General features: G+C 57.9%; 3 protein-coding genes across 6 annotated transcripts in view; 1 reads left to right on the top strand and 2 right to left on the bottom strand.

Annotated features, from left to right (window-relative positions):
- Positions 1 to 371, bottom strand: part of LOC107156019 (cytochrome c oxidase assembly protein COX19) — a 9,673-nt gene extending 9,302 nt beyond the window's left edge. For all 3 annotated transcript variants that reach the window (XM_048785374.1, XM_015502067.2, XM_015502068.2), the window contains exon 1: positions 218 to 371. In XM_048785374.1, coding sequence (XP_048641331.1) covers positions 218 to 299 — 82 coding nt within the window. In that variant the 5' untranslated portion in view covers positions 300 to 371. The remainder of the gene's footprint in view (positions 1 to 217) is intronic.
- Positions 372 to 6,116: 5,745 nt separating this feature from the next.
- LOC107156017 (cytochrome P450 2W1) lies at positions 6,117 to 14,945 on the top strand. 2 transcript variants are annotated; one of them, XM_015502066.2, is made up of 9 exons: positions 6,117 to 6,342; positions 7,691 to 7,853; positions 8,110 to 8,259; positions 8,326 to 8,483; positions 9,733 to 9,906; positions 10,102 to 10,240; positions 10,322 to 10,506; positions 10,815 to 10,956; positions 11,109 to 14,945. In XM_015502066.2, the coding sequence occupies exons 1-9, from the start codon at positions 6,169 to 6,171 to the stop codon at positions 11,294 to 11,296; spliced, it is 1,473 nt and encodes a 490-aa protein (XP_015357552.1). In that variant the 5' UTR covers positions 6,117 to 6,168; the 3' UTR covers positions 11,297 to 14,945. The 2 variants fall into 2 exon arrangements, with proteins under 2 accessions (XP_015357552.1, XP_048641330.1); XM_048785373.1 differs by having other exon boundaries at positions 8,110 to 8,483.
- Positions 14,946 to 17,609: 2,664 nt separating this feature from the next.
- CUNH7orf50 (chromosome unknown C7orf50 homolog) overlaps positions 17,610 to 19,136 on the bottom strand; it is a 117,304-nt gene continuing 115,777 nt past the window's right edge. The window contains exon 5 of the mRNA XM_048785371.1: positions 17,610 to 18,313. Within this exon, the coding sequence (XP_048641328.1) occupies positions 18,134 to 18,313 (180 nt within the window). The 3' untranslated portion in view covers positions 17,610 to 18,133. The remainder of the gene's footprint in view (positions 18,314 to 19,136) is intronic.

The raw sequence follows: 19,136 nt of genomic DNA, 5'->3' as shown, positions 1-19,136 counted from the left end.
CTCCCTCAGGACCCGCCCCAAGACCCTCCCCTTCTAGTACCCGCCCCCTCCTCAGACCCTCCCCCTGGGACACGGGTCTCAGATAGGATCCTCCCAGGGTCCTCCCCTCGGACCCACCCCGCTCCTAGGACCCTCCCCTCCCCTAGGCTCCGCCCCTAGGGCCCAGCCCGTACACTCGCGAGCCAGGGTGATGCCGCCCGCCGACTCCCACCCTCACCAAAGTGATCCAGAGGGAAGCTTCCCTTGTCCGGTGGCCGCGGCTGGAAGCTCTTGGCCCCGAAGTTCATGGCGGTCGACATGACGGCGGTGCCGGGTTTCAGCGAGTGCGATGGGCGGCGTGCGCAGGGCTGCCGGCCGAGCACCGAGCAAGCCTCTGGGAGTGCCGAGCGCATCGAGCCCCGAGTCCGCCCGCCCCGCCCGCCCCGCGGAAGGCCCCGCCCTGATCACGCTCCAGGGGCAAGGGCTCGACCCGCGGCAAGGGCCTGGCCACGCCCCAGGGACAAGGCCCCAGGTCCAGCTTCTCGTTCCAGCCTCCTTCCCTCAACTCCGGAAGCTCCAGCCGAACCCTGGGCGGCTGCCTGTCGCGTTCCAGTCCTTTTTCCCATCTGAGCAGAGGGCCTAATCATGGCAAGAAATGCATCACACGAGGGATTGTGCATTAGCTTCCTGCCATAACACGGTACCACACACAGAGGCTTAATCTTCTGTGGTTCAGGAGGCCAGAAGTCTGAGATCAAATGTGGGCTGGGCTGTCCCTTCTGCCGGCTCTAGGGAGACTCAGACCCAGGCATTGGGGTGTGCTGCCAACTCTTGGTGTTCCTTGGCTGGTAGAAGTAGCACCCTCCCCTGCCCCCACTTCATTTGGCCTTCTCCCTGGGTGTCTCTGTGTCCAGATTGCCTCTTTATAAGGATACCTGCTAATGTTGGGTTAGGGACCATCCTAATGACTTCATCTTAACTAAATATATCTGCAACAACCCAATTAAAAAAAAGAAAGAAAATTGACATTCTTAGGTATTGGGGGCTAGAAATATTGGGGGAATATTCTGTTGGAATAAAAGTGAAGCCTCTGGCATTTGCATAGAACTGTTGTTATGGAAACAATAACAAGAGGGAAAAGGGCTTTAGAGGCCTTGGTGCTCACCTGCAGAGCCTTTGCCCAGCTCTGTACCTGGGGACCACCTATCCTCTGCATATCACCGTTCCTCAGCTGCATGACAAAGGAGATAGATTACTGGCCATTCCAGATTCTGCCTGAGCTGCGACTTCCATCCCTTCTCCCATCCCACCCATTAACAATGACTGCACACCAACCACATGCCAGGCCTGGCAGGAAGCAACACAGAGCTCACAGCTGGCCCCTCTGGATGAGCTTTCTTACCCCAGTGCTCTGAAGGGACACAACATCACAGCTGCTTCTACTGTTGGATGGAGAAACTGACTTCAGCAGCTTCCCAGAGGGGTTGCAGAGAGGTGCCCGGCCAGCAAACCCTGAGTTTGCCCCTCTTTTAGCTTGACTGGGGCACCTCTCTGGAGCCTTCCAGCATTCCGCTTGCTGTTCCCTGCACACCTGCCCCCAACAACACACACCACTGGACTCCTGTGTTCCAGTCTGGATTCACCTCTTTGCCCAGAGACAACCCTGAATGTTCCTGAACACCCAGCAGAGGAGACCTCATTGCAAGGACCCAGGGAAGTCCCACGCTTTAGGAAGCCCATTTCAGTTGCCAGAGGCTCTGGGGCTCTGGGCGCACTTAAAACTACAAAAGGAAAAATTGCACCTTGTTCTTGTCACATAAACAACCATTTTACATGGCTGAAACCAGGGACTGCACACTGGGTTATTCATTAATAAGGTTCCAGGGCTTCGAACAATAGAAGCTTTTATTACCCAGCAAATAGCCCTTTCCACTTGACTAGATCACACCACTTAGCAGTAAAGGACAGCCCCCTCCCCTGAGGTTGCCACAGCCTCTGTCTGGCAGCACTGGGGAACCAGGGACGTAGCAGAGGCCAGCTTTTAATTGACTGTCTCCTCGCAAATGATTATTGCTTTATATGAGATCTTTAACTGGTAGAGATTTTTATTTGCAGTTCACAGAGAAGAAAAGTGGAGAAAGAGCTAACCTTTCTGAACTCTATTGTGTTATTTTCACACAAGGCACTTTTCACACGAGATCCCCAGCAACTAGACCAATACCTGGCACAGATAGGTGCTCAATCGATCATTTTGGGTGAATGTAGTTAGGATGATGTTACCCTTGTCACCTCACACAGAGAGAGAATGAACTTAAAGGGGTCAAATCCCTCCTTTAACACTACAGAGTCAAAGGAGGCTGAGGCAGGAGGATCGCAAGTTTGAGGCCAGACTGGGGAACTTAGTGAGACTCTGTCCCAAACTAAAATTTGGAAAAGGTCTGGGGGTGTAGCTTGGTGGTACAGTGCCCCTGGGTTCAACCCCCAGCCCTGCAAAACAAACAAAAAGATTATGGAGCCAGCGTGTGGGTTACCTACTTCTTTGTAACACGCGGACTCAAATTTAATGATAGGAAATAGCAATGATTTGCTTTGCTCAGGAACCTGCAGTCTGGGCAGGTCTTGGTGGAGATAGCACCACGTGGTATCAGCTGGAATGGACTACTGCAGAAGGTGCATTCTGGCTGCTGATGAGTGGGCACAGGTCGTTGGGTGGGAGTGTGACCATGCTTCTGTGGATGTCGGCTCCCTCCACCTGAGCTGCTTGGGCCTCCTCACAGGATGGCAGCTGGGCCTGAGAGCAAGCAGTCCAGAGAAACAGGTGGAAACTGAGTCTCTTTTGTGATCTAGCTTTGGCAGCACTTCAGGTCTGCTTCCATCATGGTCAGGAGTGCCCTCCAGATTCAAGGACAGGGAAACCCAGGCCCCTTCTCTTAATGGGAGGAAGGCAAACTTGTATTATATGGCGGCTGTGTGGTTGGGAGCACCTGTGTGGCTCTTTGGACGTTGGACGCTGCTGTCGCCATGGCTAGCGAGTGGAGGGAATGAGCTTGGAATCCATTCTGTCTGACTCCTGACCCCTGTGGTAAATCCACCAGCCCCACCTCTGGTGGCAGGGCCAGGTGTGGCCTGAGCCTGCATTCAACCAGGCCACGGCACAACTCAAGATTGGAATCTGATGGTCCTGATCAAGTCTGATCAGAACAATCCGCAGTCAGTGTGGGGAATGTCCGCTGGAATCAAAAAGGAAAATCCCTCTGGCCCAGCGATGCCATTGCAAGCTGACACTGCAGCATCCCAGCAGGTGTGCACAGAGGAGCTGCACCCATGTTCTACCAGGACGTTCTCTGATGGCCCAAGGCTGAACTTAGAATGCTGGCACCTGCCGTGCCCTGGACCAGGCAACCGTGAGAGGAAGCCCGTCTTGTCAGGGTGCACAGTCATGCTAAAAATACAAAATGGCAAGCAAAAAAATGGAGGGAGGAAGGGGACACACAGGGCTTGAAGGGTTTGGGGGATGATGGGATGTTCACTGTCTTGGCGGTGGTGATGGTTTCATGGGTGTGGACATGTGTCACTCGGACTGTACGCTTTAAACACACGGTCCTTGTTTGTTAATAAAGCTAATTTTTAAAAAAGGCACAAATGAGACCAGGTGCCACTGTGTCTCTGGAAGGGTACATGGGAGATGAGGTGCAAGTGGGGCAGAAGCAAGTGGCCCAGGGGGAGGGGCTTCCTTTCACGAAGTCCCTCCTGTGGTCCTGACTGCCTGGGGTGTGCGTCCTGCAGATTAAATGGATAAGTGACACACGGATATGTGCATACCTAGGGGAGCCATGTTCCAGCAGGTTGAATTGTGGCCTCTCCCTATGAAAACATGTTTCCCTTATCTGGAAACGGGGTCTTTGCAGAGGTAACTGAGGTGAGGATCCCTTGGTATTAGGGTGGACCCTAAACCCAAAGTGTCAGACAGAAAAAGAGAAGACACAGGGAGGAGGCATGGGAGAGGAGGCGGAGCCGAGGGAGGCATGCATGAGCCTCGGGTGTCAACCACACCAGAAGCTGGGGACAAAGAACAGATTGTCGCCAGGCACAGTGGCACAAGCCGGAAATCCCAGTGGCTTGGGAGGCTGAGACAGGAGGATCGCAAGTTCAAAACCAGCCTCAGCAAAAGTGAGGTACTTAGCAATTCAGTGAGACCCTGTCTCTAAATAAAATACAAAAAAGGGCTGGGGATGTGGCTCAGTGGTTGAGTGCCCCTGAGTTCAATCCCAAGTACCAAAAAAAAACAACAACAAAAAAAACAGGTTGTCCCTTAGAACGTCCACAAGGAGCCACCCTGCAGGCGCTGGACCTCAGACTCCTGGCCCGGAACTGCGGAGTAAACCAAACTGCTGTGGCTCTGCTGCAGTGGCTACAGGAGGTTTCACAGCCGTGACGTGGGGCTCATGCTTTCCCGGCTGTTCCTGGTACCGAGCTCCCTGAAAGTCTTTTCCTGACCTGCTCTGGACCTTCCCAGCTCTCTTCACCTCACCTTAAGCTCAGATCCCAGGTGTCTGTGAGTTGGGCCAGCCCAGTTCAGCAGCTGCAGCCCAGAGGCCACATTCTCTCCAAAGCATCCCCTGGCCTTCTTGCCTTCACGGTGTCCCCACCAGCCCTAGAGGCATTTTTGGTGGCAAACTCTTACGTGACCACAGTCCACAGGGCTGTGAGAGCCTAGTGGAACTTTTGGGTCCCTATGCCAATTTCTGTAGCCCTAGCTCCTGGTAGAAACTGGCACATAACAGGCACTCAATAAGTACTTCTTAGCTTGGCTTGGTGGCACATGCCTGTAATCCCAGCAGCTTGGGAGGCTGCAGCAGGAGGATTGCAAGTTCAAATTTAGCCTCAGCAACTTAGCAGATCCTGTCTCAAAATAAAAAATAAAAAGTGCTGGGGATGTGGCTCAGTGTTTGAGGGCTCTGGGTTCCATTCCTTGTACAAAAAAAAAAAAAAAAAAAAAGTGCTTCTTGAATTAAATGGACTTCCCTGGGCAGATAGGACTCCCTGTAGTGACCTTGGTACCAGGGGCTCAGCAGAATGCCCCAGAGCTCCAGAGGGTGGGACAAACATGCTTCCCTCTGTATCTCTCATTGTGCAGGGGATGGAGGTGGTGACTGCCCCGTCTCAGGAGGTGTGCCACCAAGGCTGGGACTTTCCTTTCACAGCCTATCAAAGGGGGCAATACCTGAGAGGGTTAAGGGCCTTGGCTGCCACGGCTCTGTGGTTTGTGCAGGGCGTGGATGACACTCTGGGAGATGGGCCTCATGGAGGGGCCCCTGCTGGCAGCGACAGGGCTGCCTCGTGTCAGGGCAGGCGGTGTGAAGCAGGCCCAGCCACTTCTGGTGCCAAGAGCCACCCGCCCCTCACAGCTCATTCCCAAAGCAGCCAGCGCCTCCTCTCCAGGCTCTGCCACCAGGGTTTAGCGGAAAAGATTGGGGCACCTATCACAGTACTGCCTGCAGGGTGGCCCTCTGGGTGAACTGCATCCCCTGCTCCATCTCTCATGTCACCCCTGCAGAACCTCCACAGGAACAGGCTGTGGTGGGAGGAGCAGCCCTGGCATGAATCTGAGGCTCCGAAGGCCCTGGCATTTGAGGCCCCTCGTGGGTGGTCCCCAGGGGCTGCACACTGTCAGCCCTTCCTGGACATTGATAGGAGACAGATGGTGTCAGAAGACACCCAGGAACCTGCCTCTCCCCAGGGTCCTGCTGAGGGAAACTCAGAGCTGGGGGCGGTTGGGGGCGGCTCCTCCCCTCAGAGGCAGGGCCCAGGCCCTGGAGCCCTGTGAGCCCCATTCTGATGGGGAGACCAAGGCAGGCTGGCAGCCCCCGAGGCAGGGATACAACAGCCCGAGTGCCTGGACCCTGGGGCAAGTTCTTGGGGTGTAGAGATCTTGGATGCCTGATCCCAGACAGTCCCATGGCCTCCTGGGCTCCCAGCCACCCTGGGCCCCTATCACACACTCAACCCGCATTCCACGCAGCTGTAGCTTTAAGCCTCCTGCTGGGGCTGTCCCCTGCAAACTGCTTGTTCCACATTCTCGGGGTGGTGGGGCGGGTGGGGTGCTGGCACGCCCTCTGGGAGGGAGGCTATAAGGCACGGGCAGATGGGGCCCAGAGGGGAACTGGGGCCCTGCCTCCCGCTGTCCGCATGGCCCTGCTGCTCTTGGGGCTCCTGGTCCTCCTGGGCCTCTGGGGGCTGCTCCGTGCCTCTGCCCGCAGCCCCTCCCCAGCCCTGCGATGGCCCCCCGGGCCTCGCCCGCTGCCGCTCCTGGGGAACCTGCACTTGCTGAGTGTTTCGCAACAGGACCGGTCACTGATGGAGGTAGGCCTGGGTAGCCCCGCTCGACTCCCTCAGCCAGATGGTGGCCGTGTTCCAGGCCTGTCCCTGAGGAAGCCAAACCCAGTTTACACCATCCATTCAGCATGGTGCTGGGCCCACTGGGATGCAAGAGGAGTGCCCCTACCCTGATCTTGGGAAGAGAGAGCCACCCACCCCACAGGGAAGCTGCCCAGGGTTAGCGGGCAGGGAGAGCTCCTGCAGGAGGCAGCCTTTGGGAAGCACTTTCAGGAAGGTCAAGGTTGGTGCGGGTGGGATGCCCACTAGGTGTGGCTCCTCCTTGAAGAGCTAGTGATGGAAGTTTCTCGGCCAAGTTGAAGGCTGGCTTTCCTGCCGTGCAGCTGTGGGCAGGCTGACTCAGGGAGACACAGAGCCCGGATCTGCCCTGTGAGGGCTGACCAGCCCTGTCCCCTGCATGGGCTGGCACCCTGTCCCCACAACCCCAAAGCAGCCCCTTCCATTTAGTCCCCAAAGCCCTCACCAGAGACCAGCCCCCATCCCCTGCCCCATTGCAGTTCCTAAGAGTTCTCCCTACAAGGGGCTCCTGTCTCCAGAGTCCCCCAGATGGCCTCTCCAGGACTGCAGATGGGCAGGCAGCAGAGGGCTGCAGCCCTGGGCTGAACTGGCCCTGTCACACCTTCCCTAGGGCAGGACACCTGGGCCCCACCTGGCCCTGGGCACCAGGCTCAGGGGCTCAGGCCCTAGATTGGTGCTGGGCAGGACAGCAGGCCCAGCTCCGTCCTCAGACATGAGTAGCCAAAGGCAGCTCACCTCCTGCTCCCGAACCTCAGTGTCCTGTGCTTAAAATGGGGAGATGACGCCTTCCTGGGCAGAGATGCCATTAGGACAGAGGGAGGAGCGTGATGGGAAAGGCTGGGGGCAGCCCAGATGTGAACTGTTCTCTGTCCTTGTTCAGCCAGTGAAGGTCAGAGTCAGAACTGACCAGCCATGGCCTGGGTGCTGCTTCTGTCCCTCCTTTGGTGCAGGTTGGGGGGTGCCGCTGACCAAGCTAAAGTCCAAGGAGGGCCACAGCACGGAGGGACTGTCCAGCCTGCTGCCTGTGCAGCCCCAGGCCACCTGCAGCCTGGTCGTGGGTCTTGAGGGCCCCTGGGATTCCTGCTGAAAAGAAAACCCGTGAAAGTCATTCCCAGCACCAAAAGGCAGCACCCCAGTAGACTGGGAATGGTTCTATGGGTCCCCCAAAATGGCCCTGCATGCCCCCTACGCCCTGCAGTCTCCCCCAGTTCCTCCACCCAGCCGTGCTCTGCCCAAGTGGACCCCAGAGGGCCTGGTGGGTAGGGGCTGCCCACCTGACCCCTGCTGCCCCCACCAGCTCTCCAAGCGCTATGGGCCAATGTTCACCATCCACCTGGGCTGCCAGAAGACTGTGGTGCTGTCCGGCTATGAGGCTGTGAGGGAGGCCCTGGTGGGCACTGGGCAGGAGCTGGCAGATCGGCCCCCCATCCCCATCTTTCAGCTCATCCAGCAAGGCGGGGGTAGGTGTGTGGTTCTCTGCAGTAGAAGGTGGGGACTGACCTCTGGGCTGGTGCTGGGCCAGGGGAACAGGAGCCCTTGGGGTCTTCCCATCACAAGCCAAGAAGGGGCCTGCTAACCCTGGCCAACCCCCAGAGAACAGGAGGGTGGAACCGAGACCCCTCCGCCAGGCCCTGCTGACCCAGGTGGCCCCACCTGCTCCTGCCTGCCATGCAGGGCAGGGTGACGGCCACACAGCATCTCCGTGTCCGCCCACAGGCATCTTCTTCTCCTCTGGGGCGCGCTGGAGGGCTGCCCGCCAATTCACAGTGCGTGTGCTGCATAGCCTGGGCGTGGGGCAGGCGCCCATGGCCGACAAAGTGCTGCAGGAGCTGGCATGTCTCATGGGACAGCTGGATAGCTATGGAGGTGAGCAGGGGCTGGGACACCTCTCCCTGGGGTCCCCTGCCTGCCTGAGGCCCGTCTCCCCTGCAGGCCGGCCTTTCCCTCTGGACCTGCTGGGCTGGGCTCCCTCCAACATCACCTTCGCACTCCTCTTCGGCCAGCGGTTTGACTACCAGGACACCATGTTTGTGTCCCTGCTGGGTCTCATTGATGAGGTCATGGTTCTCCTGGGGTCACCCAGCCTACAGGTGAGAGGTCGCTGCCTCATGGGAGCTGAGCCCTTAGAGGTAGGGTAGACCCTGGGGAGAGTAGGACTGGGGGTGTCCAGCATCATCCTTCACCCCAACCGTCAGCAAAAGGAGCCTGGACTTGGGTCGAGAGCTTGAGTCTGTACTCCCTTGGTGACCCCCTGGCTGCACGCCCGCAGACCAGCCTCTGTGCTCCGTGGGAAATAGTAGGTCTGGAGCAGGGGATCCTCATTTTCTCCCAGTGCCCCATCAGTCACAGTCACACCTGCTCCAAGGTGAGGAGTGGGGCCAGACACTCCTCCCCCAGGTGGGTAGGACCCAGAGACATGGGTCCCAGCCCAGGTCCTTCACCACATTACAGAAACCACAAAATCCGTTCTCTGACATCATGGGGGTACGTGTCATTTCTTTTCCAAAGTCTACAGATTCCACACATCCGTCTTTGGCGTCTCTAACTGTGAGTTAGCTGAAGCCTAGACACCAGGTGTGCTGCTTGTGGGATTGACAGCAGGACTTGGCAGCAGGTGTGCTTTGTCACTCTGCTGTCCCTGGCATGAGGTCCCAGGAGGTGAGGTGGGACAGCACAGCAGTGCCCGGGGCTGGTCCTCAAACTTTGCAGCCCGTGACCCACTGTAGTCAGAGTGAGGCTGTCCTGCTCTTAGGGGCACCAGGCCAACCCGCCCAACTCCAGAGCCCTCCCCTGGAGTCCCTCCCAATGGGGCTCTGTGGGGCAGTCCCATGGCCCTTCCTACCCGTGCCTGATTCTCACCTTGGAGCGCCTTGAGGAGTTTCTGCCCACGATTGCTGGTGTCCTGGGAAAGCAAGTGTCTGAGGGTAAGCTGGACAGCAGCTGGCATCCACCTGCTGGTGGGGGACACCCTGGCTCCTCAGATTCCACCTCTGTGCAACTCCCAGAGTGGGTGATAATCTGCAGCAGCAAATGCCCCCTCTTCCTTCCTCCTCACTTTAGCAGGTGGAAGGGAGCATGGTCACAGGCAGCCTGTTTGCATAAAGCCGCCAGGTGTGTTACTGTCAGATGGCTCCATGCTCGCGACTGAGGTTTCCTGAGTCCCCGGACCCCCAGTAGGGCGGCAGGCCTCCAGCCAGGTGCCCTCTTGTGGCCGTGGGTGGCACATGCCCCAGCACCTTTGAAGCCCTGGATGGGGACACCCTTGCTGCTGGATGGACGGGCTCCCCCCGCGGGGACCAGGTGCCTGGCCCCACCCCACCACCCTGCCCTCTGTCCCAGTTGTTCAACATCTACCCCTGGTTGGGGACCCTGCTCCAGCTGCACCGGCCTGTCCTGCGAAAGATCGAGGAAGTGCGTGTCATCCTGAGGACTCTCCTGCAGGCGCGGGCCTCCCCCACGCCCCAGGGTGGCCCTGCGCAGAGCTACGTGGATGCTCTGATCCAGCAGGGCCAGGTAGGGGAAAACCAGGAGGCCTGTGGGGAGTCCCTGTGGACTCCAGGACTGGGGCTGGGGAGGCGTGAAATGGGGCATTCCTAGTGCCTGGTCTGGGGCACTGGAGGTGGTGAGTGGGTGCTCATTTTTCTGTCCTGGGTTGGGGCTGGAGTGGACAGACCTCAAGACCTCAAGCTCTGCCCACCTGCCTCACAGGGGGATGACCAAGAGGGCCTCTTTGCAGAGGACAACGCTGTGGCCTGTGTGCTGGACATGGTCATGGCTGGCACAGAGACCACCTCCTCCACACTGCAGTGGGCCATCCTGCTGATGGCCAAATACCCAGGCGTGCAGGGTGAGGCCTCGCATGTGGCTGGGTACCCCCAGGGCAAGGTGATGGGGTCCTCCTCAGACATGGTACCACTTTCCGGTACAGGCCGTGTGCAGGAGGAGCTGGGCCATGTACTGGGCCCTGGGAGGCTGCCCCGGCCTGAGGACCAGAGGGTACTGCCCTACACCAACGCAGTGCTGCATGAGGTCCAGCGGTACATCACGCTCCTGCCCCACGTGCCCCGCTGCACAGCTGCTGACACTCAGCTGGGTGGCTACCTGCTCCCCAAGGTGGGGGCCCAGCTGGGCCTCATTCTCTCCTTCCCTCTTGCTCAGGGTTGGTCAGGATCGCTGGACTCTGAGATGCCAAGTCTTGGGGCTGGTGCCTGACAGCACAGAGATTTCCCCCATTGGAACAAGGAAGGCGTCACCCCAACCTCACAGCACCTCCTACCTGGGACACCAGAGCCTGGGGATCAGGGTCCTCCTCTGTGTCCCGAGGGTCAGGCTAGGTGGGGTCAGTAGGAGCCTCATCCTCAGGGAAACCTCCTCAGAGGCCCCTCACCCCATTTCTGGGGTCCTCCTCTTGGCCCCCACAGGGCACACCTGTGATTCCCTTGCTGACTTCAGTGCTCCTGGACAAGACACAGTGGGAGACCCCGGACCAGTTCAACCCGGGCCACTTCCTGGATGCGGATGGGCACTTCGTGAAGCGGGCTGCCTTCCTACCCTTCTCTACAGGTACTAGGGCTGGGGCCAGAGGCCCACAGGCGACAAGCCCTTCTGGGATGCCTGGTCTCTGGCCCTTGGGGCATGCTCCCTAGCACCCCCACAGCAACGCCCCCTCTGGGAGCAGGCCTGGCACCCACTTGGTGTCTCCCTTACCCTCACAGGCCGCCGAGTCTGCGTGGGGGAGAGCCTGGCTAGGATGGAGCTCTTCCTGCTGTTCGCTGGCCTCCTCCAGCGCTACCGCCTACTGCCTCCACCTGGCATCAGCCCCACTGCCCTGGACACCACTCCTGCCCCAGCCTTCACCATGCGGCCCCGTGCTCACACCCTGCGGGCAGTGCCCTGGCCCTAGGAGCTTCCACTGGGCAAACTCCCAGGGGCTGCCCCTCCTGGGCCTCTAGTGTGGACGGCAGGGGTGGGGGGGCAGCACTCCTGAGCAGGAACACTGCCAGGCCCCACTCCCTGGTCAGCACCTCTCTGGGCCCCACCTTGACCGCAGCCACCACATGGCTTCCATGCCACAGACCTGTCCACGGTGGGTAGGGCTGTCCTGTCCAGTATGGGCTGGTAACAACCTCATCTAAATACCACGGGGACAGAAGTGCCCCTCCATAGCCAAACACCCTGACCCCGCCCGAGTCTGTGCCTCTGAGGCCCTGGGCTCCCTCCCAGGATTGCACACAAACATGGATTCCCTCCTCCACTCTTGCTTCCAGGGCAGCAGGACACCCCTCCCTGCCTTTCTTCCTCATTCCTTACCTCCCATGTCCTCTGGTGCCTTTTCTGCAGTCACCCTCAGAGTGTCTCTCTGATCTATTCCCTACTATCCAGTTCCCTACCAGGGCCAGTGTCCACCAGGCATGTACAGTTTGGGGGTACAAGGAAATACAGGGTGATGCCTAGGCTCAGGGGTGACGTCTACCCAGAGATTGGTCTTAGTCCAGGAGTCCCATGACCTACCTCATTCTTGGTGCACCTGAGAGCCATGCCCAGAGTCCTCTGAATGTCACTAGTTGCTGCCTCCAGCCCCCAGCCAGAGCCAAGTGCATACTCCTTAAAGGCCAGCTCACACTTAGCTTGTATGGGCACTGGGGCCAAGGCTTCATGGTCTGTCCCAACACCTGGGGTCCTGAAACAAATTCCTCCCACCCTGTGCCTCAGTTTACTCACTGGTGAAATGGGTCACCACAACTGCAGGACCATTGAGCTTTGAGGGAGGTGCAGGGTGGAGATGCTGAGAGTCCAGGGGCCAACCCCAAACCAAGGTGTCCACAGGGAATGGAGAGGCTGCTGAGGAAGGGAGGCCCCTAACCCCACGAGGGTCACTCTGCTGATCTCCCCCAGGGCTGGGCATAGGCAGCACGTGGAGGAACGGAGGTCCCAGGCAAGCCCTTGAGCACTCCCACAGCCATGCCCTGGACAGGGAGGGGCAGCCCCGAGACGCCTCAGGGGAGGTGGGCCACTCAGGGCAGCCACCACCCAAGTCAGGCTGTGTTGGCACCGTGAGGTTCAAGGCCATTTCAGGAGGCTGCTGACCCTGACCTGCTGTCTGCCAACCTCACGGGATCCTGGTGCAGAAAGGGAGACCCACACCCTGACATGCCCGAAGCACAAGAAGCTTCCCTTCTCTCATGATGCACCCAGGCCGTGGGGCAGGGCCTCAGGTTGGGTGTTACCACACTGCCCACGGGGCTACCCGTCTCTCAGATCTCCAGGCTACATGGGCTGGGCTGGAAGCTCCGGTGCTTCTGCCTGATTCTCAGCTCATTTGTGGGATCCTTGGGGGAGCCTCCCTTCACCATTGAAGCAGCCGGCTCTGGGGTGCACACCTGGGGTGCAGGAAAGCCGAGATTGCCCCCCACCTGGCCTTGATGGCTCCCAGGCCTTCCAGAGGTGGGGCTTCTCCACAGAGACCACTATGGACATTCGCATGTGGTGCACCGTCCTGGGGTCCAGCCTTAGCTGGGGTCCTGCTTTGTACCTGGCAAGCCTTCTTCAAACCCGCCTCGGTTCAGGCCATTGTCCTGGGAGCCTGGTGGGCTGCAGGTGGGGACATTCAAGGCTCGCTGTGACAAGGGGAAGGGGGTTGGTCCTCCTGTCAGCACGGTGACTCCAGAGTCAGAGGGCTAGCAAGGGAAGGGGGGCAGCTTCCAAGCTAATTGTTACCTCCAGGAACCTTTCTTAGGGTCCTTCTGATCCCCACTCATCTGCCAAATCTCTGCCCCACGCCTTGACCATGACCTTGGTAGAGAACACAGGAACCAGCTGCTGAGTGGGTGGAGGCCCAGTTGGGGATATGGATGACACACAAATAGCAAAGGGGTACCTTCTGAGCAAGGGAGGCACCCAGCCACAAGGATTGGGGGGGCACTGCTTACTCAGGGTTGTGACAGTGCGGGCCAGTCAGTTGAGTGGGATAGGGTCCCTGGTCCAGGGACTTCACATGCACAAAAGGTGGCCCCTCCTAGAGAAAGAAAAGGAACTGTAGCTTTCCTGCCGTGGAGCAGCGCCCCGAGATTGGGAGAGCGGCTGGACCACACGAGCAGCATGACACATCTCCAGTCCCCAGAGCGGGCGCAGCAAGCTCCCAATAACCGTGGGAAGGTCACTGCAACAGAGGCTTGCAGGGACAAGGTGCTGACACTGTGGTCACGTGAAGGAGTGGGTCAAGGAGGTGAGGGGAGCTTGGCTGCATCCAGTCACGTGTTTCTGGGGAAGAGCTAGGCGACAGGCATATAAGTATCTGCTCCTCTATTCTCACGTTTGGAACCTGTCATTTAAAGGTTGAGGGCAGAAAGAACGGCCATCGGGGTGGGCACCCCACCTGTCCCAGCACCAAGGGGGAGCTTTTCCAACAGAACAAACTAATCTCACCTGGCCTCAACTTCAGCTGGCCCAAGGACTATCTGGGGAAATGCTGGTCCCTTCTTCCCAGCATTGGGGAGACTCAGCCGACACTCAAGACACAGGTGATGGGGTCGTGAGATCATCACCCAGAGTCCGGGGGCCACTTGCAGCCTGGAGAAGCCCATCTCCAGCGTGAGGCAAAACTCCAGCATGTGCTGGATTCTGGGTGGGAGGACTGTCCACTATTGCCCATTGCTGCACCCTGGGGTGATGCTGCTCACACCTGCCCCAGGAGGCCGGGAACTGGACAAGTGGGCTTGGAAGCAGGTGGGTGAATCCCTGCTCTGCTGGGCAAGATGCCATGTGGGTGCATCCAGAGGATTCTAACCTTAATTACTACTCAGCTTGAAGGTTCTTTACTTTATCATCTGTGACCCACCACCCCGCCACGAAAATGAGGAGGGTATGAGAGGTTGAGGTCCCTGAGGACAGATACGGAAACTGAGGTTGGGGTGTAACTTGCGCTCAGCTGGGAGGCAGGGGATGGTGACCAGGCACAGTGCCTGTGCCCAGGAGCTGCCAGAAAGCTTGTGCCACCAGGAGGAGGGTGTGGGAGCCAGCACCAGCGAAGAGCAGGAGGACAGCAGAAGCCCAGCCTGCCACATCAGAGAAGTCAGAGAGGGACAATCAGGAAAAGAGAAAGACACAGCAGGCAACTGCTCCAGGAAGAGCGCAAGACAGACCCAACACGGCCTCCGTTCTGAGATCTCAGAACCATGCCTAAACACACATCCTTCAAGAAACAGCGGACAGAAGCTACCTCCTCAGGGGCTGGTCTCCAGGTGCCCAGTGGATCTGTGAGGGTCCCACCACCCCAGTCAGCGCCTGCCCCTCACCCAGAGTTCCTGTGCCAGTCCACCTGCACGCCATGGCTCCCAACACCATTCTGACTTTTGAACAGTGGTTTCTGGTTGGTCAAGCCGTGCACACACCTGCTGATAAAGAGGAACCTTAGGAGGAAACAAACACTGTCACCTCATGTTGCCAGCAGGCTTTGTCCTGCAGATGTCTTTGTGACCTTTCTCCTGAAGGTGTGTCTGTCCTAGAGGTGTCCTGGGGAACACTAGTTTATTAAAATCAACTTTAGTGAGGAATTATGCATGTAAGGCGTAAGGTCTGCCCACAGGCATGTGAGGCCATCTCCGTCAGGACACAGTGCTCCACCTGGAGACCCCTCGGCCCTCTGGGTCAGCTCCATCAGTACATTTTGCTGTCTGTTAGTGAGCAGCTCCTGGGACCTCATGAGTGGACTCTGGTGGCACTTCCTTGTTTGTGTCCACAGTTCTTCCTTTTTGATGTTAAGTGTCACTTTGTCCAGTTCCTGTGCAATGGACACTGGGAATACTTCCAGTTTGCAGGGGCAGAGGGGGAGATAGCCATCACTTGAGGTTTCCAGATGCAACTTATCCCCTGTGAGCTGTGGGCAAGGCAAGGACTCGCAGCCCAATCTTTTTTTTTTTTTTTAATTAAAAAAATATTTTTATGTGGTGCTGAGGATTGAACCCAGTGCCTCACATGTGCTCTAACACTGAGCTACAGCCCCAGCCCATCGCAGCTCAATCTTTGACATTCTGGTCCCCCCTGGGGTCTCATCAGAGAGTGCCACCTCTGAGTGGCATCAAAGGACCCCCCCAAGGAGCTGCTTGGTCCCGGGTGATCTCTTGATCATCTCCCTCTGCACATTCTGCCAGAGATGCTGTGGAGATTGGCACTCTGTGACCACAGGCTTAGAAAGAAAAGATCCCTTCTCCAGCAGGTGACAGGGGAATGCTGGTGTTGAAGTCAAGTGGGCCCAGGTCTCCAACACCGGTTTCCACAGACGGTGAGGTCTTCTTCACATTTCCTTTCTAACTTGGCTGCCAGAAAATCAGGAGCTGTTCTTGATCTATCAACCCTGATTTTTAAAATCACCTGTCCCTTCTTTGTACCTTGTGGGTCTTTATCGCTGCCTACCTACTTCTTGGTGTACTAACCTAAGACGCCTCAAAGTTCGGCAACAGTGGAACTGCACCCAACGGCGCACGTGTCGTTACCCTGGGCTGCAGGCAGCTGCTCTGCAGGGCTGAGGTGCCAGCGTGCGGATTATAGATCCATGGGGGCGGGGGAGGGAGGCTGTAAAGGGTCTATTTGTGACCCCATCCAATGGTATATGGCCCAGGACTCCTTACATGCTGTTCCCAAGGGCCACCCTGGGTCAGTGGCTACCACATTGGTCAGGATCTGTGGTCATGTTGTGTGATGAGGATCTCCGCTGCAGAGGAGCTGAACCAGGGCCAAACACTGCCTGGGGAACAGCAAGGAGCCCCAAACTGCAAGTAGGTGAGACCCTGGTGCCGAGACCCTTGGGTCTCTTCTAATCCAAGAGTCTAGGGGCTCTGTGGTGACAGGTGACGAGGGGTCTGCAGGCCAGGCTTGCCCAGGCTAGGAATGGCCACAGGCTATGACTTGCCTTGGGAAAAAGACCTGTGCTTCTGCCAGGGCTTCACCCAGCAAGGCCACTGCACATCCTGCTGCTCACAGGTGTGCGCGCACACAGTGCTTCGCTCCTGACCCAAGCGCTGGTGACCAGANTTATAGATCCATGGGGGGGTGGGGGTGGGAGGGCGGTCTGTTTGTGACCCTATCCAATGGCATAAGGCCCAGGACTCCTCACATGCTGTTCCCAAGGGCCACCGTGGGTTAGTGGCTACCACATGGGTCAGGATATGTGGGCATGTTGTGTGATGAGCATCTCCACTGCAGAGGAACAGAGCCAGGGCCACACACTGTCTGGGGGGCAGCAAGGAGCCCCAGACTGCAAGCAGGCGAGACCCTGGTGGTGAGACCCTTGGGTCTCTTCTAATCCAAGAGTCTAGGGGATCTGTGGTGACAGGTGACAAGGGGTCTGCATGCCAGGCTCGCCCAGGCTAGGAATGGGCACAGGCTATGACTGGCCTTGGGAGAAAGGGATGTGCTTCTGCGGGGGCTGCACCCAGCAAGGCCACTGCCATCCCGCTGCCCACAGGTGTGCACGCACATGGTGCTTCGCTCCTGACCCAAGCGCTGGTGACCAGAATCAGTCACCAGGCCTGGGGAACAACTCACTTTTGTCCACTAGTGTAGCTGGAGTGGCTTGATGGGTGAGTTTGGAGCACCCACAGGTAGCTTGCCCCCTGTGGCTGGGTACATGTCCGAAGAGGACCAGGTGGGGCTGTGTCCTCTGTCTGCCTCAGGAGTCCTGCAGTGGCTGGCTCCAGGGGGATACTGATCATTCAGAGGGGGGCCTGCACTCTTTTATTAAAGGCCATGTGCAAGGGCCATAGGTGTGTTTAAGGATACCCTCTTGGGTGGCAGTTGAGGCCTGAGCATCTTGCTTTGTAAAGGTGACCAGGCAAGGGCTGGTGCCACTCTCACTGGCTGAGGAGGCTGGGAACCACTGGGGCCACTCTTGGGCCCTGAGGTCTTCTGCAGGTAGCCTGGATTCAGCCTCAGCCCTTCTTACCCTGGCGGCTCCCCTCCCCAACGGCAGCTTCTCCCTGGCTGCCCAGCTCCTGCACATCCCATGTGACTGGACAGTCAGGGGTGGGAACCCCTGTTCTGCTGTGCAGGGGTATGTCCTGGCCAGGACGGTCACTACGATACCTGGAAAAGGCAACCTGAGAGCATGGCTGCTAGAAATGTCAGTAGAGAGCAGGGATGCTGTCCTGGGAGGCTCCTGAAGACGGGAGTGGCGGCTGAAGCATGCCTACCCGGACAGCCCTCCACAACCTCCGCCAGAGTGAGGACAGGCTGATTTTTATTGAAAATGGGGCAGCACAGGCACAGGCTCTGGACTGCTGCCCCCAAGGGTTTCCCTGAAGCCAGACTGGAGGCCACACAAGGAGGCGAGGCCCACGCTGGAAGGGCTGTCAGATGAAAGGTGCAGGGACTGACTTGGGGACCCACACCCCAAACACTGAGGAAGCACAGCTGGTGGGGAGGGCCAATTCTTAAGATACCCCTGGTAGAAAAATAGATATCTGGGTTTTGGGGCCACTTGGGGCTGAAGCTGGAGCTGGTGTCCCGGGGTTTCTTCAGGGAGATCATGCTGTTCTGAAGGTACAAAGATCTGGTCACCCATGAAAACAGTCCCTGGTCAAGGCAGGTCAGGAGTTCAGAAGGAGGGTCCAGGGGTCCTTCCAAGGGTCTGGTTCCCCTACGTGGCTTGACCTACTCATGCTCCTCTTTGCTCCTTTTGGGCCAATGAAGACCCTCAATGTGTCTTGAAGAGCCCAGGGCAGCCGAGTGCCACTCCATCCCTGCACTAGGACAGCAGCTGCAGCACCTGTCGGAGGCGCTGGGCCTTCTCCAGCAGGGTGGCCTCCGAGCCCGCCTCGTCCAGCTCCTGAATCAGGGCTTCCGCCTTCTGGACCGTCAGCTCCCGGGCCCTGCCCTTCAGCCCCTCCAGGTAGGCCAGGAGGGTGGAGAAGTGCTCGTCGGGAACCTGGCGGCGGGAGAAGAGGAGCGGGTCAGGGCCAGAGCAAGGCGACACAGAGACCTGAGCAGCAGAAGATGGGCACACAGTGTTTTTCCACCTGGGCCCCCGCAGGGCCACGTGAAGGGCCCTCAAGCTATGGTGTTCCTGCCCTGCCGAGGACAAGAGTCCAGGTACACAGGAAGAGAGGGCCAACTTCCCTGCCTCAGCCATTTCCTTCACCAGCCTCAGATGCTCCTATGTTTAGAGGCTAGCGCCACCATGCCCTCTTGAATGCCACCAAACCAGCAAGTTTTAAAGAAATAGATTAGCTAGGATAAAGAATGGGTGAGGCGGTGACATTCACAGTAGTCTGGGGGATGGAAGACAGGCCTGACAGAGCTCAGCAGACTCGAGAAGAGAAGCTCAAACAGTCTGGGGTCGGAGGACACAGTAGGCAGGGTGCACTGCAGGCCTGACTGGGCTCTGGCTCCAGGGTACTGTGTTGTCACCTCTAAAGAGGCAGCTGCCACCAAAATGTGTGGCTTCCTGATCTTCCAGACAGCAAGGTACTAGCATAAAGACAGGCACATAGATCAACAGAATAGAATAGAATAGAGCCCAGAAACCAACCTCCCACCAATTTATTTTCAACAGGTGCCAATTCATGGAGGGGAAATAGTCTTCCAGTGGTGGCAGAGGATGCTAGGCACCCACCCATAAGCAAAGGCACAAAGTTGGAGACCTTCTTTATGACAGACAGATGCAATCTAAGCAACTGGTGCCCTGAGTATAAGAGCTGGAACTATAACACTCTTGAGAGACAGCATGGATACTTATCTCTGTGACCTGC

Source organism: Marmota marmota, unplaced genomic scaffold (assembly GCF_001458135.2).
Source record: "Marmota marmota marmota unplaced genomic scaffold, marMar, whole genome shotgun sequence".
NCBI lineage: Eukaryota > Metazoa > Chordata > Mammalia > Rodentia > Sciuridae > Marmota > Marmota marmota.
This window is presented reverse-complemented; position numbering and strand designations above follow the sequence as displayed.

Excerpts from the sequence above, each read along its gene's own strand:
- LOC107156017 (XM_048785373.1), top strand. The coding sequence starts at position 6,169 with ATGGCCCTGCTGCTCTTGGGGCTCCTGGTCCTCCTGGGCCTCTGGGGG. Across the intron at positions 9,907-10,101 it reads CTCTGATCCAGCAGGGCCAG|GGGGATGACCAAGAGGGCCT; the intron begins GTAGGGGAAAAC and ends CCTGCCTCACAG. Across the intron at positions 10,241-10,321 it reads CAAATACCCAGGCGTGCAGG|GCCGTGTGCAGGAGGAGCTG; the intron begins GTGAGGCCTCGC and ends TTTCCGGTACAG.